The 12,254-nt window shown below is 45.0% G+C and overlaps 2 protein-coding genes across 3 annotated transcripts in view; one reads left to right on the top strand and one right to left on the bottom strand.

The window, feature by feature from the left end:
• Positions 1 to 6,667, bottom strand: part of TNFAIP8L3 (TNF alpha induced protein 8 like 3) — a 44,419-nt gene extending 37,752 nt beyond the window's left edge. Inside the window, exon 1 of the mRNA XM_059481956.1 lies at positions 6,553 to 6,667. Within this exon, the coding sequence (XP_059337939.1) occupies positions 6,553 to 6,604 (52 nt within the window). The 5' untranslated portion in view covers positions 6,605 to 6,667. The remainder of the gene's footprint in view (positions 1 to 6,552) is intronic.
• GLDN (gliomedin) overlaps positions 1 to 12,254 on the top strand; it is a 113,530-nt gene that overhangs the window by 30,264 nt on the left and 71,012 nt on the right. The window lies entirely within an intron of this gene.

Below are 12,254 nucleotides of genomic sequence, written 5' to 3'. Positions count from 1 at the left end.
CCACTGTTATCCTCTGTCTCATGCCAGGACATTTAGTGGGAGGCTATCTAGCATGGGCTGAAACAGTGCCAGGAGGAGTATTAATAGATAAACAGTTTAGAGGATTGTGTACCACTGCTTGGGCTCACAGCCAGGTTCTGCTTAGTTTACCAGATAAAACAGGGAGGTCTCAAAGTTACAGCGTTCTCCTGCCTTGCTGGGAGGGCCTGTCACCCTAAGGCTGATGCTGTGGGTAGGATGCAAGTGCCAAAGGTTTCTCAGCGTTTTCAGAACTCTCTCATGTGTTTGGCACACTGTTGTCCTTTTTACCTGGGATTTATAGCTTGATTGCTCTGTTACCAGCTAAATAAGGTGACATACTCTTCCCACCATGACTTTTTATAGTCTTTGCTGTAGAGGAGATGAAAGGCTAAAAGATTTATTTCTTCAAAGGGGAAGTGTGAGTGTTTTGAGGCAGTGCACTCATTGCTTTGTACAGGTCACTCCTTACTGCCAAAATATCACTTTAAATGGAACTCAGTCTCATCCCAGACCTTTGGCAAGGCACACAGGAATGGCCAATAATTGCTGTGTGGCAGCAATTGCTTTGTATTCCTACTTATGAGTTTAATATGCCATCATAAATTCCTTGTCCATACCCACATATTAGAGATTAGAGGCTTCCTGCTCACTGACTGCTAGCAGCACCAACATTTCAGGTGGGGAACAGCTTGGTCATGATCTTGCAAAGCAGATGAGCTTGAGCTTCCAGCCAGTGCTTCATGAAGTTCTTATTTGCACTTGATTTTAAGAACAGAGCCCTGAAAAAATTGACTTGTTCAAGTGAATTAATGTTTGTCCAAGGTGTCTATTCAAAATGATAAAGTGGAATTATTCATGGTCTTTACTATCCTTACAGTGTGATTAGAATTTTTCCCCTTTAAAGTTTTTAATCCTTTTTTCCCCTGCTGGACAAGGCTCCCTGCGTGGCAGCTGCTGTGCTAATGAGGGCTGTGTATGCAGACCAGCAGCCCAGGTGATTCCTGGAGGGAACACTAAAAGAAAAGATTCCCCCGGCCAGATCTTGGCTCACATCCCTGCCCTGGCTGCTGCTGCCTGCTCATCCCAAGGCATCTCTTGCCCACTCTCTTGGCAGGCAGAGCTGGACCTGTCTCAGTTTGCAGGGTGATGCAGAAGCCCTGTAACACTCTGGTGCACAGGTCCATGGCAGGTTGGCTCATGTCTGTTGTCTGTCCATCTCTTGTTTAATTAGCTTTGTTTTCCTTTGTTGTCCAGCAGAAAGCAAAGGGAGAGCCTTTATTAGATAGTTGCTAGAAAGAACTTCATAAAAATTCTTTGCTTTTTAAATATTTTTTTAGTTGTCATACCTAGAACATGTTATCTACTATTTCTTCTGGCTTGTCTGAAGTATAATAAATATTCTTGTTTATCTTTGGAACATTCTATGTAGAATCAAAACAAGGCTTTGGTAAACTAAACCCCTCCTCCTTCACACAAATATTCCTTGGGGCAAAGGCTCTATTTTTCAAATGTGTGTGTGATACTGCAAAAGGTTCAACAAGGCTTACTTGCACTATACATCACATAAGCATGTTACTGATTCCTCAAATAACAATTCTTAAATGTCTTCATTACACTTTCTAATTAATTTTGCATTTACAAGAATATATTAACTCTTGAATGGCATTAACTCTGTAAAACAGTGATTAAAATATATAACAGGCTTCAAAGATTAACATCACAGAACTACAGATAGTTCACATAACACGATAAAAAATTTGCAGAAAAAATTACTTGCTAAGCATTGCAAATCAAATACTAGTACAGCTCTAGAAAAATTATTCATGTCTGTAGAGGTCGTTTTACCTCAGTAAATAATGTTTAAATCTTTTGGGTCTTTTACCAAGTATATATTTATTGTCCAGGGGAAAGCTCAGATAATTTATCAAATAATTTTAAATGCATTACCATTTTTTGTGCTAAGAGTTCCAGGGTAAGATCTTGGCTCTGTTGAAGATATACTGAACTCATAATCAGGCTCCCAGTGCCTAAGTCTGGTGATAAGGTCACCTTCATCTTGTTAACCTTGCCATTATACAAAGCTGTAGGCTTCACACTGTCAATTCTTAAAAAAGCCCCAAAAACCAAAGCTCTGCCACCAATTTAGAGCTCTAGTTGGGTAAAAACTGCTCTTTTCTAGGCCAAGCATCTTTTGACTTCTGTGGAAAGAAACTCAGAGGAGGGACCAGCAACAGTTTGTTCTCCACAGAATGTTAAACTTCATGAGGATAATCTGCATTGTTTCAGACGCCATACAGGCAATTTAGCCTCTGCTTATCTTATGTTACTATTGTAACATAACAGCTCCATCAAAACAAACATGAAAATCCATGCTGTGACTTAGTGGCTTGTATAAAGGCTTAAATCAGTGCACATAAAAGCTACATGGCCAAATTCCAGCCTGTTTCAGCCTGGGAACCTAGGACAAGGCACACCAAATGAAGGTCTCACACCTTTATTCTCCTACATGCAGAATTTCCAAAGCCACTGTGAAATCATTTCTGCTGGTGATGACCTGAATTTCTGTGAAATGTTACTCTGAAAGATGACATGGAGGATCATTCTTTCATGTGGCAGGATGCCTATGAAAGAGCTGAGGGAAAGGAGACCATTACTCTATTGAAAAGGGCTTTTTTGAAACCCAACCTCTCAATAGGTGGACATTAAAAAGTGAGAACAATGTTCTATTTTAAGATTACCTGTTCAGTTCTCAAAAGCTCTTCTGTAGGACAAGAAAAAGAATGTGACTAGTCACCTCTACAGTAAAACTAGAAATTTCATTAGCTAGTAAGCATGTAACTTTTCTTCTTTTGCACCACAATACGTATTTTTTTTCAGAATCATGAAGACCTGTTTAATGCTTTTATTAGGAGTCTGTCTCATGAGTAACCATTTTTGAAAACCAAAGCTTTCTGACCCTATAGACATCTCAAGTGGAGAGCAGTAATAGATGGGTGTGGGAGGCTTGTGGGAGCCAAGGCTGTAGAGCTGGATGTTGTTGGAGGTGTGGTGGTTTTGCTGTTTGTTTGCTTTAAAGTACAGCTGACATCTTGCACTGCTCGCATATAAGGAGCTTTTTGTTTGCACCATATGAATATGAAGATGCTATTGTGACAACGTGTTCGGAATAAATACAGAAAAAATACTTCTGCCTCCTTGAGACTCGAGTTTGAAGAGGGCTCTTAAAGCACAGAGGCTGCTGGGATCTTGGAGCAGGACTGCAGCTGGTTCTTGGAAGCCACGTGTGTGTGGCAGATGGAGGGGGGACACCAGGTATCCTCCTGCACACCCTGTGAGCCCAGGAATGGCAGGGGTGCCCTCCCTGGGGCAGGACAAAGGGCTGGGAGAGCAGTGCAATCCCTGAGATGGAAACATCTGTGTTGCACCAGCGTGGTGCAGCCCTGGAGATGAAGCACAGTGCCCCCGGGGGCTCAGGCACGGGCCAGGCTCAGCAGTGCCCGCAGGGAGCCCGAGCTGTGCCAGCTGAAACCGGGCGAGCGCGAGGGTTGGTAATGAGGAGAGCGAGCTGAACGCTGGGCTGCTCTCAGCTTCAGTGTGAAATTCCAGCTGCGCTAAAATCAGTGTCCAAAATCAAGCACCACCAGGACTTCGTCCCAAATTTTCCCCAAGGCGCTGTGCTTGCCCTGTGTGGGGTGGGCAAGGGGGTGGCTGAGCCCCGCTCTGAGCCCCTCAGCTGCTGTGCCTGCAGCACTGACTGACAGCCTGACTGAACACCCACATACAGAGAGAGGCTGCACCACACATATGGCAGAGAACAGAAAAACACCCAAGGAAAGCTAGCAAAAATATCTATTTTTCAGAAGACATGGGGGATACAAAGAACATGTAATTCTTTAGTGCAGGAAAAAAAAATTGCAGCTGGGTAAGACAAAACATCCAAGTTTTCTCTCTGTTTTCCAATTTTATTCTACTGCATAGGCATCTGCCATGTATGGCCAAAATATCAGATTTTTCTTCTCTTAAATGGAACAAAGAAGGAATAGAAAAGAGGAAAGGAGAATGAGGAACATCAACGCTTGGCAGCTAGGAAGTGATGACATGAAAACCACTTATGGCAATCTCTGAGCATAGTTATTTTAAATTTATTTAAAAGAAATTCCTATTCAGAACAGGAGTAAATTGTTGGCAGGAGCTCTATTATATTAATTTGTCTATAAAGTAATGTTTGTAACTTGCTCTTCATGCATGGCTTGGAAGATTTGTTTGGATGAAAAATTATAGCTGTTGGTGGTCTATGCAAGAAAGCTCAGCCTACCAGAGCTCTGTGAATATAAGGAGCTCTGTGACCTGTTGCTGGTCTTCTTCAGTTTTCTAGATCTCAAGTAAGAAGATACAAAGCAAGATATCAGGAGTAAATACCCCTATATTTAAAACTGAATTAGATTTCAGATTATGCTATGAAATGTTCTCCTGGGAGACTAGAAAACACATTTATCTTATGACTTCCTACTGTTGTTTATCACTGCTGTATTAATAGGAGAGGTGAACTATTAAAAAAAAAATGCTTTTCTGCCTTTGTAGTTAGAACATTGGTGCTCAAATCCTTCTTTTTAGGGATGCAGGGGGGTGTTAGCTGGCATAAAGTAAACATGCAAACTGGACTGGTTATGGTGAAAAGATTTTTCTCAAAGATCTAATAACATGGCAACTTTCTATTTGGATTTATTATGATCACTGGGAGTATTTCAGGCATCATTCCAATTGCACTTGCATCTGATGCCAGTTAAATGGCTTCAGAGAAGGCTGTCTATGACTTTCACTGTGGGAAGCTGGAGGTCAAACAGGTTCCTCCTGCGCCTGGTGTCAGTGACAGCCCGAGCATCTGTCAGGTGCCAGCCGTGTGTGTGACACCCCTGCAGCCCAGTGCAGTCTGTGTGTGTGTGTGTGTGACACCCCTGCAGCCCAGTGCAGTCTGTGTGTGTGTGTGACACCCCTGCAGCCCAGTGCAGTCTGTCTGTGTGTGTGACACCTCTGCTGCCCAGTGCTCTGTGTGTGTGTGTGACACCCCTGCAGCCCAGTGCAGTCTGTCTGTGTGTGTGACACCCCTGCAGCCCAGTGCAGTCTGTCTGTGTGTGTGACACCCCTGCAGCCCAGTGCAGTCTGTCTGTGTGTGTGACACCCCTGCAGCCCAGTGCAGTCTGTCTGTGTGTGTGACACCCCTGCAGCCCAGTGCAGTCTGTCTGTGTGTGTGACACCCCTGCAGCCCAGTGCAGTCTGTGTGTCTGTGTGTGTGACACCCCTGCAGCCCAGTGCAGTCTGTGTGTGTGACACCTCTGCTGCCCAGTGCTCTCTGTGTGTGACACCTCTGCTGCCCAGTGCAGTCTGTCTGTGTGTGTGACACCTCTGCTGCCCAGTGCAGTCTGTCTGTGTGTGTGACACCTCTGCTGCCCAGTGCAGTCTGTCTGTGTGTGTGACACCCCTGCAGCCCAGTGCAGTCTGTCTGTGTGTGTGACACCCCTGCAGCCCAGTGCTCTGTGTGTGTGTGTGTGTGACACCTCTGCTGCCCAGTGCTCTGTGTGTGTGGCACCCCTGCAGCCCGGTCCTGGTGTGGCACCTTGGTGCCCGCTGTGCTGCGGGCAGGGTGCCACCCCCTCTGCCCCAAGGCTCGGGCACCCAGAGCCGTGGCCGGGAGGTGACAGCGCATCTCGGGGCCACGTGCTGTGCCGGCAGAGCGAACCTGCCTCTGTGTGTTTCACACGAGTTTGCTGTCCCCGTTTTACCATGTGTGCAGGGTGTTCTTTGCCTATGGCATCACCCATCGTTTGTTTCGCGTAAGCCACAAGAACGGGAAGGTTTGGAAAGGGCAGGAGAGGTTCTTAATTTTTTTTTCCTTCTGTCTCATCCAAGAACTATGCGGGTTGCAGCAACCAGACAGCATGGTTCCTGTGACAAGTTAAGACTTGAAAACAAAAGCCCAGCATGCCGGGGACTCGGCTCCGGACGGGGGCGGCCCCGCTTGGGAACGCGCGGCGCTCCCGGAGCCGCAGCGGAACAGCCGCGACCAAACCCCGAAAACTTCCCAGCCCCTGGGTATGGAGCACAGCCAGCGGCAGCACCGCGATGAAATCAGCGGTCACGGCGCAGCCCGTGGGGCAGCTCTCCCGCGCCCGGCACAGCGGAGCCCCGAGCCCGCGCTCCGTGCCCGAGAGCCGCGGGACCGGGGGCGGCGCTGGGCTCTGCCGGGAGCGGGGACGGCGCTGCCCGGAGCCGCCTCGGGCACGGGGACCCGAGAGCAGCGGGGATGGCGCTGCCCGGAGCCGCCTCGGGCACGGGGACCCGAGAGCAGCGGGGATGGCGCTGCCCGGAGCCGCCTCGGGCACGGGGACCCGAGAGCAGCGGGGATGGCGCTGCCCGGTGCCCTCAGCCCGCCAGCGCTGCCCGGAGCCGCCTCGGGCGCGGGGACCCGAGAGCAGCGCACGGGAAGGGACCGGACCCGGACCCCGCTCCCCTCCGCCGCGCAGCCGGCCTTACCTGCGGGCGAGACCAGCTCGCCTTCGCTGAGCTCGGCCGAGTCCGAGTCCATGGTGCCGGCTCCGCGGGCCGCCGCTGGCAGGCAGGAGCAGTGCCCGGCGCGGGGAGCGCTGCCCGCTCCCTCCCCGCCGCCGCCGCCCCGCCGAGCGCCATTGGCTGCGGGCGCAGCGGGGCGGGGGCTGCGGGGGCGCGGCCGGGAGCGGCTCCTGCCCCGCTCTGGCGCGAGTTGGGCGGCGCGGCCCGGGGCAGCGCCCCAGGCAGCGCTGCCGAGCGCAGAAATACCGAAGTGACCGTCCTGTGCGTTGCCAGCGCATCGCCCGTCTGTCTTTTCCATCGTCTGCTTGCGGGCATCTCCCCTGAGCTTCAGTCGCCTTGTCCCTTTCCCCTGGTTCCGTCTCCTTTACGAGAAGTGTGCTCAGAAATTAGAGAGGAAGCCAATGGGGAAGTGCCCGTTCTTGTTGGGTATTAGTGCCCAGAGGAATAATGGAAGTCTGAAATCTGTTCCTTCCTGATTGTATATTTTTCCGGGGGAGATAGCGCAGTATCTGGTAAATGGCCGTGCCATTAGACGGTTTTGAAGTGAAAACTGGTCGAAGTTAGATTCTGCAGGCTTTGCTTCTGTCGTACAAGCTACTGCAGATGTGAGCAATCCTTTAATTCAGAGGGTTGAGGTCACTTTTTCAGCTCTGAGGTTAGCCAGATCTTACCCTTTGCTTTTATTAATTTCTAGTTTTTCTTGCTGTTATAGACCAAATGGGACTCAAATTCTAGCACAAAAATCTTAGGAAAGTAGTAGCAAAAAGTACTTTTCTAACTGGGAACAAAGTGCCATCTTAAAACAGGCCCTAGATATCTGATGGATCCATGGCTATGTCACATGCTAAAAGCTGCCTGGGGCCCTCAACACTTACCTGCAGCATGCTGAAGCTCCAGCCAGAGGTTTATGCCTGTAGCTGTAGACCACGGCTTGAGTCTGGAATTCTCTCCCCAAAACCACACACCCCTGTTGCTGGAAAAAGCCATGTCTGGATGCTGCTTTCAGCCTGCATATAGAAAATTATCTATTGCATCAGATCAAGCTTGACACTCTTGACAAGTGTGAAGACTTTTTCTTAACATAAAGCATGAGATTAAAAAAAGAAAAGTATTTCTTTTAACTTGAAGGGCCCCGTCAAATTCTTTCCAGGGATGGCTTATCTTGTGCAATGCTACAATACTAAAAATTAAGCCCATTTTATGTTCTAAGGTTGCTTCCCTGCCTTCAAATCAGGTTGAGCCTGAAGAGACAAAATACCTCAAACTTTCTGACCCTGGAAAGCACCAACAAAAGCTTCAACCTCTGGAGTGAAAAGTTAATTCTCAAGTAATTTGGGACATTGCTGTCATAACCTCAGCCCATACTGTTAAGACTCTTATGCGTTTTATTCCATGAAAACAAATTCTGACTTTTGTTTGTAGATGTTTTCATTAAGTTTAAAATGACATTCTAAATGCTGCTGAACATAATTTCATAAATTAGTATCATTAGAAGCATCTAAACCAAAGTGATTCTAGGATCCTGTTGTGAAAAGCCAATGCAAAATTTGACTGCAGAATATGTGGGGAATCTACAGTCGTGATATAAACAATGTAGCAACAGAAAAGTCCCAATATTATATTACAGAAATAATCCCAGATGCCACACCAAGCAGAGAATCTGAGACCTGAAAGGATTTTAGTCTCTCTCTCATTCTCTTTTTGTTATTGTTGTTCTTGTTTGCATTTATGGTTGTCAAAAGCAACCTAAATCACCTCCCTAAAAAGCACAGTTAGTAGGAGGAGCAAGTTTGTGTTTGAGTACAATTAATTAATTTTGTGGACTGTCTTCAATTGCTAGAAACTAATGATAATTTCTAACCTGGAAGAATTCTGACTATTTAATGGCAATGGCTGTAATCAGATAAGCAGAGGAACATGGGGGTTTTTGAAGGGATGTGTCAACAGAACCCTTCCAGCTCTGTCAAAGGGGGCTGCCTCTGCAGTGAATTTTGGCTCATGCATGGGGCTGATACAATGCAGCTGTGGACGCTTTTCTAAGGTGTGTTCCATCCACTGGCCTTATCCTATTTTCTGTGTGGGATTTTTTCTTTTCTGAGTGAATAGCCTTTGCTATAATTGGAATTAAATGTTAAGGTCTTGAATAATCCTGCTTCTCTGCTACTGATCTTAGTTCAGTTAGCAGAAGGAAAAGTTATTTTTCATGATCCTCCCCAAGATGGAAGTCTTAGCATGGAATACTTAGAAAAAAAGACCCAAGCCCCACTTATTTGAATTCCTGTCAGTTTTTATCCTTGTATAAGCACACTAATAAATGTAATGATGGAAATGGTATAACTCAATCAACATTGTATTGCATCATGCTTGCCATACATACATTGAGTATTCTCATAACTCTGCTGTAATTACTTGCTGCTTGACAGTAAATTCTGCCTCAAGATTACTTTCCCTTTTTATTACTGCTAACCATAAAGCAGTTAGAAAAGTTTTCAGCTGTAACAGAATGAGCATATTGTTTCATTTCAAAGCATATGGTTAGAATTCAGGGCTTTTTTCCTCTCAGTGTTCCCTGCCCAGCACAGTCCCGCACTTGGTTTAACATGTGACCTGGAAAATTCCATATGCTTAGAGCTCTGAGCTTCATAGTTTCCACTCCATACAATGGTGGTGCAGAGAAAAGCACAAAAAGTTTATTAACAGCAAATATGCACTTATCTGGATGCCCGTTCAATGAATCTCCACATGGAGAAAGCTGGCATTTCATGATTTATTTTTGCATTTGGTACAAATAGTGCAATTACTTATTAATTGTTATAGACTGAATCTCTGTGACTGTAGCTCTGCAACTGCTTCCTTTATTCCTTCATAAAGACTGGGATGTTTAGAATCTGGAATGTTTTTTCTCAGGAGCCAGTTAATATATTTGCCTATAAATCTCTACCAACAGGGTGTAGCAGGGGAGCCAGCAACACTGGAGCTGCCCCCTGTAATCCCAGTTATATGATGCTGCATCTCTGTGTGGCTCCTCCATTCACGTTTCAGCTGCATCTGGTCTTGATCTTCATTCCATATGGAACTTAGCTGAGACTCTCCTCTGCCCACTCATTGTGTGAGTGCTGGAGATGTGCCTATGACAGCTTTGGGACTCATGCTTTTGCAGTGTTCCATTGGCAAATCACACTTGCATGTTCACACAGATACAATTTCATTGTATTCTAAATGCTTAGGGTGCCAAGCTACCATTCCATCCATGTCTTACATTTGTCCTTACAGGCCTGCTGTGAAATCAAGATAGTAGTATTTTTCTTTTTTATAGTGAAATGAGCTACTGAAAAACTGTGTTTTAAAGTCAAATACAGAGCACAAACTTTCACCTGAATCCCATGAGCTGTAGCTGAGCAGTCCAGTTATCCCTTTCTGCTGAATGAAAGGCTGGTAAACTGCTTTGCTACTCAAGCTTTCCCCCTTAAAACTGAGCCTTCAAGCCTATGATAGAAAACAGTCTCTTTTTTCTGCATTGTTACATGTAACAGAACCCCCTCTACCCTCTTTGTGTTTGACTTGTCTCCTTTACACTGTCCAGACAGGTGTGTAGGATTGTATATTCCTCTCAGTTATAAATGTAAAAATGCAAGGTTATATTTTTTACTCCCAAATTATTTCTTTATTTAAATTTATCTACCCTAGGTACTGTTTCTAAACTTGTTGAGTGATATTTTCATACATGTTAAGGAACTTTTCAGGTCTGACCGTTTCTGAGACTCTCTGGCAGTGACACTCTAGCCTAACAATGCCCAGCACCATTGCTACTGAATGTATTAACCAGAGCAGCATCTCCACAGGCTGACACACTCTTGCAATGTGCTGTAGCAGGTCTTAAATTTTTTTCCCAATTTCTTTCTGGTGTATCTGTATATATTTCATGAAGAAAACTACCCCACACCATTATTGCCAGAACATGAATGATTGGTGTCAGTAGATTCTCTGTCAACAGTTTTGTCATGTTGGCAGCTTAGACTCTTGCTGGTGTTTGGAAGCCAATCAGCGTGCACTGCAGATATACATCTTGTGTGCACTGCTAGGAGATTTTCACTGCAATCATGCATCTGTTGTGATCTGCAAACAGTCTGATTTGATTTGGAGTTCAAATGATGAACAACATGTCTGTGTTATTTAATTCTTTCTCATGGGCCAGTAGGCATTCAAAGATTGAGATTTTTGTGACATGATGTAGGCAGTGCTTGTACATCCTGTGTTGAGAGGATAAATATGGAAGAGTTCAGTATTTCCTGTTCCCTCCCATTTTAAGTAACTGTAAGAGATGGGGAGCATCAGTTCTGGGTACCTACCATAGCATGGATGTATTTTTAGCCATTGGTCTTCTGAGTTATGTTCTGCCTCTGGTGCTGACTTCCTAAAGCAGAGCTGAGGAAGCAGTCACAGGCTGGGGCTGCAGCCTACTGCTGCTGTGAGCCTGTGCTGTGCTGTTTGCAATGCCAGATCTGAAGATGGAGGCTGAATTTCAGTCCTACCATCTCAATGCCTTGGAAGCTGCTCTCAGGAGATTTTAATTCCAAGTGAAATAAAGTGAAAAAGCAAAGTAGTAACTTATCCCATTTCCTCTTAGCTTGTAGAAACAGGACTCCTATGGGAACTGAGCAGCAGAAATGTTCATGTACACTTTTGGCCATGAGGATGTTGTTACTTTTCTGTTCAGTTTTAGTAGGATTTTGCCTGTAGAGTAAGGCTTTTTGTATTAAGCTCTAAATTGGATTTCCTGGGCAGTTCTTGGTTTTCCACTACCTTAGTGGTATTGAGTTTTATTTTCTTACAGAAACTTGACCATTCCTTTGTGTGAGATGGTGATTTATCCTGATTTATCCTGTGCTTAGAAAGATACAACTCTTCTGAGTTATAGATGCAATTACCTGTATATTGGCAAACTCTTGAATTCGTAACCTGGCTTTTTAAGTGATTAAAGAAATGAAAGTTACTTTCCAAATGAAAAAACCCCTGCTAATTCTGTTGGTGGGAAATTTCTTGTGAGGAATTTCTGCATGGAAATTTTATTGTTTAAAAAATAACTCCTCATAAAAAAGGGAGGAATTTAGGCATTATAAGTAATTATCAGGGCTTTAAAATAATTTTAATTGCTATTTTACATTTCATTACAGATAGGATACTAATAATAGTAAAGGATAAATTTTTCCTTTCTCTGTTCTGGGAGTGGGGAAATAAATTTTAAAGAATTTTTTCTCAAGGGGATCACTGTGAGCTATAGGAAACCAGGGGATTTTCTTTTGTTTTATTCCTGTTCTGAAGCTGTCTAGGGAAGGCAGGGGGACAACTGCCAGTCTAAACCTTTTTCCTTTCTGCCATTTTCTTTGGGAATTATTTTTAATTCTTGTGGTGGTCACTGAAGTTATTTTAAAATATGTTACATTCCTTAGTTTTCACATGTTACTGAGTTATGCCCTTCAGTACAAGGGCTGATCACCCTATGGCTGCATTTAAGCCTTTGACCTTGCCTAATATGCAAATTAAACACGCTTAAGCCAGCAGTGCCTTTTTCTGAGCTGTGTTTCAGGATGCTTTGAGGCAGTTTTATGCTTCTAGCCTGGAAGATGGGTCATCCTTGTTTTCATCCCTGATTTCAAATTATGTGT

Source organism: Ammospiza nelsoni, chromosome 14 (genome assembly GCF_027579445.1).
Source record: "Ammospiza nelsoni isolate bAmmNel1 chromosome 14, bAmmNel1.pri, whole genome shotgun sequence".
NCBI lineage: Eukaryota > Metazoa > Chordata > Aves > Passeriformes > Passerellidae > Ammospiza > Ammospiza nelsoni.
This window is presented reverse-complemented; position numbering and strand designations above follow the sequence as displayed.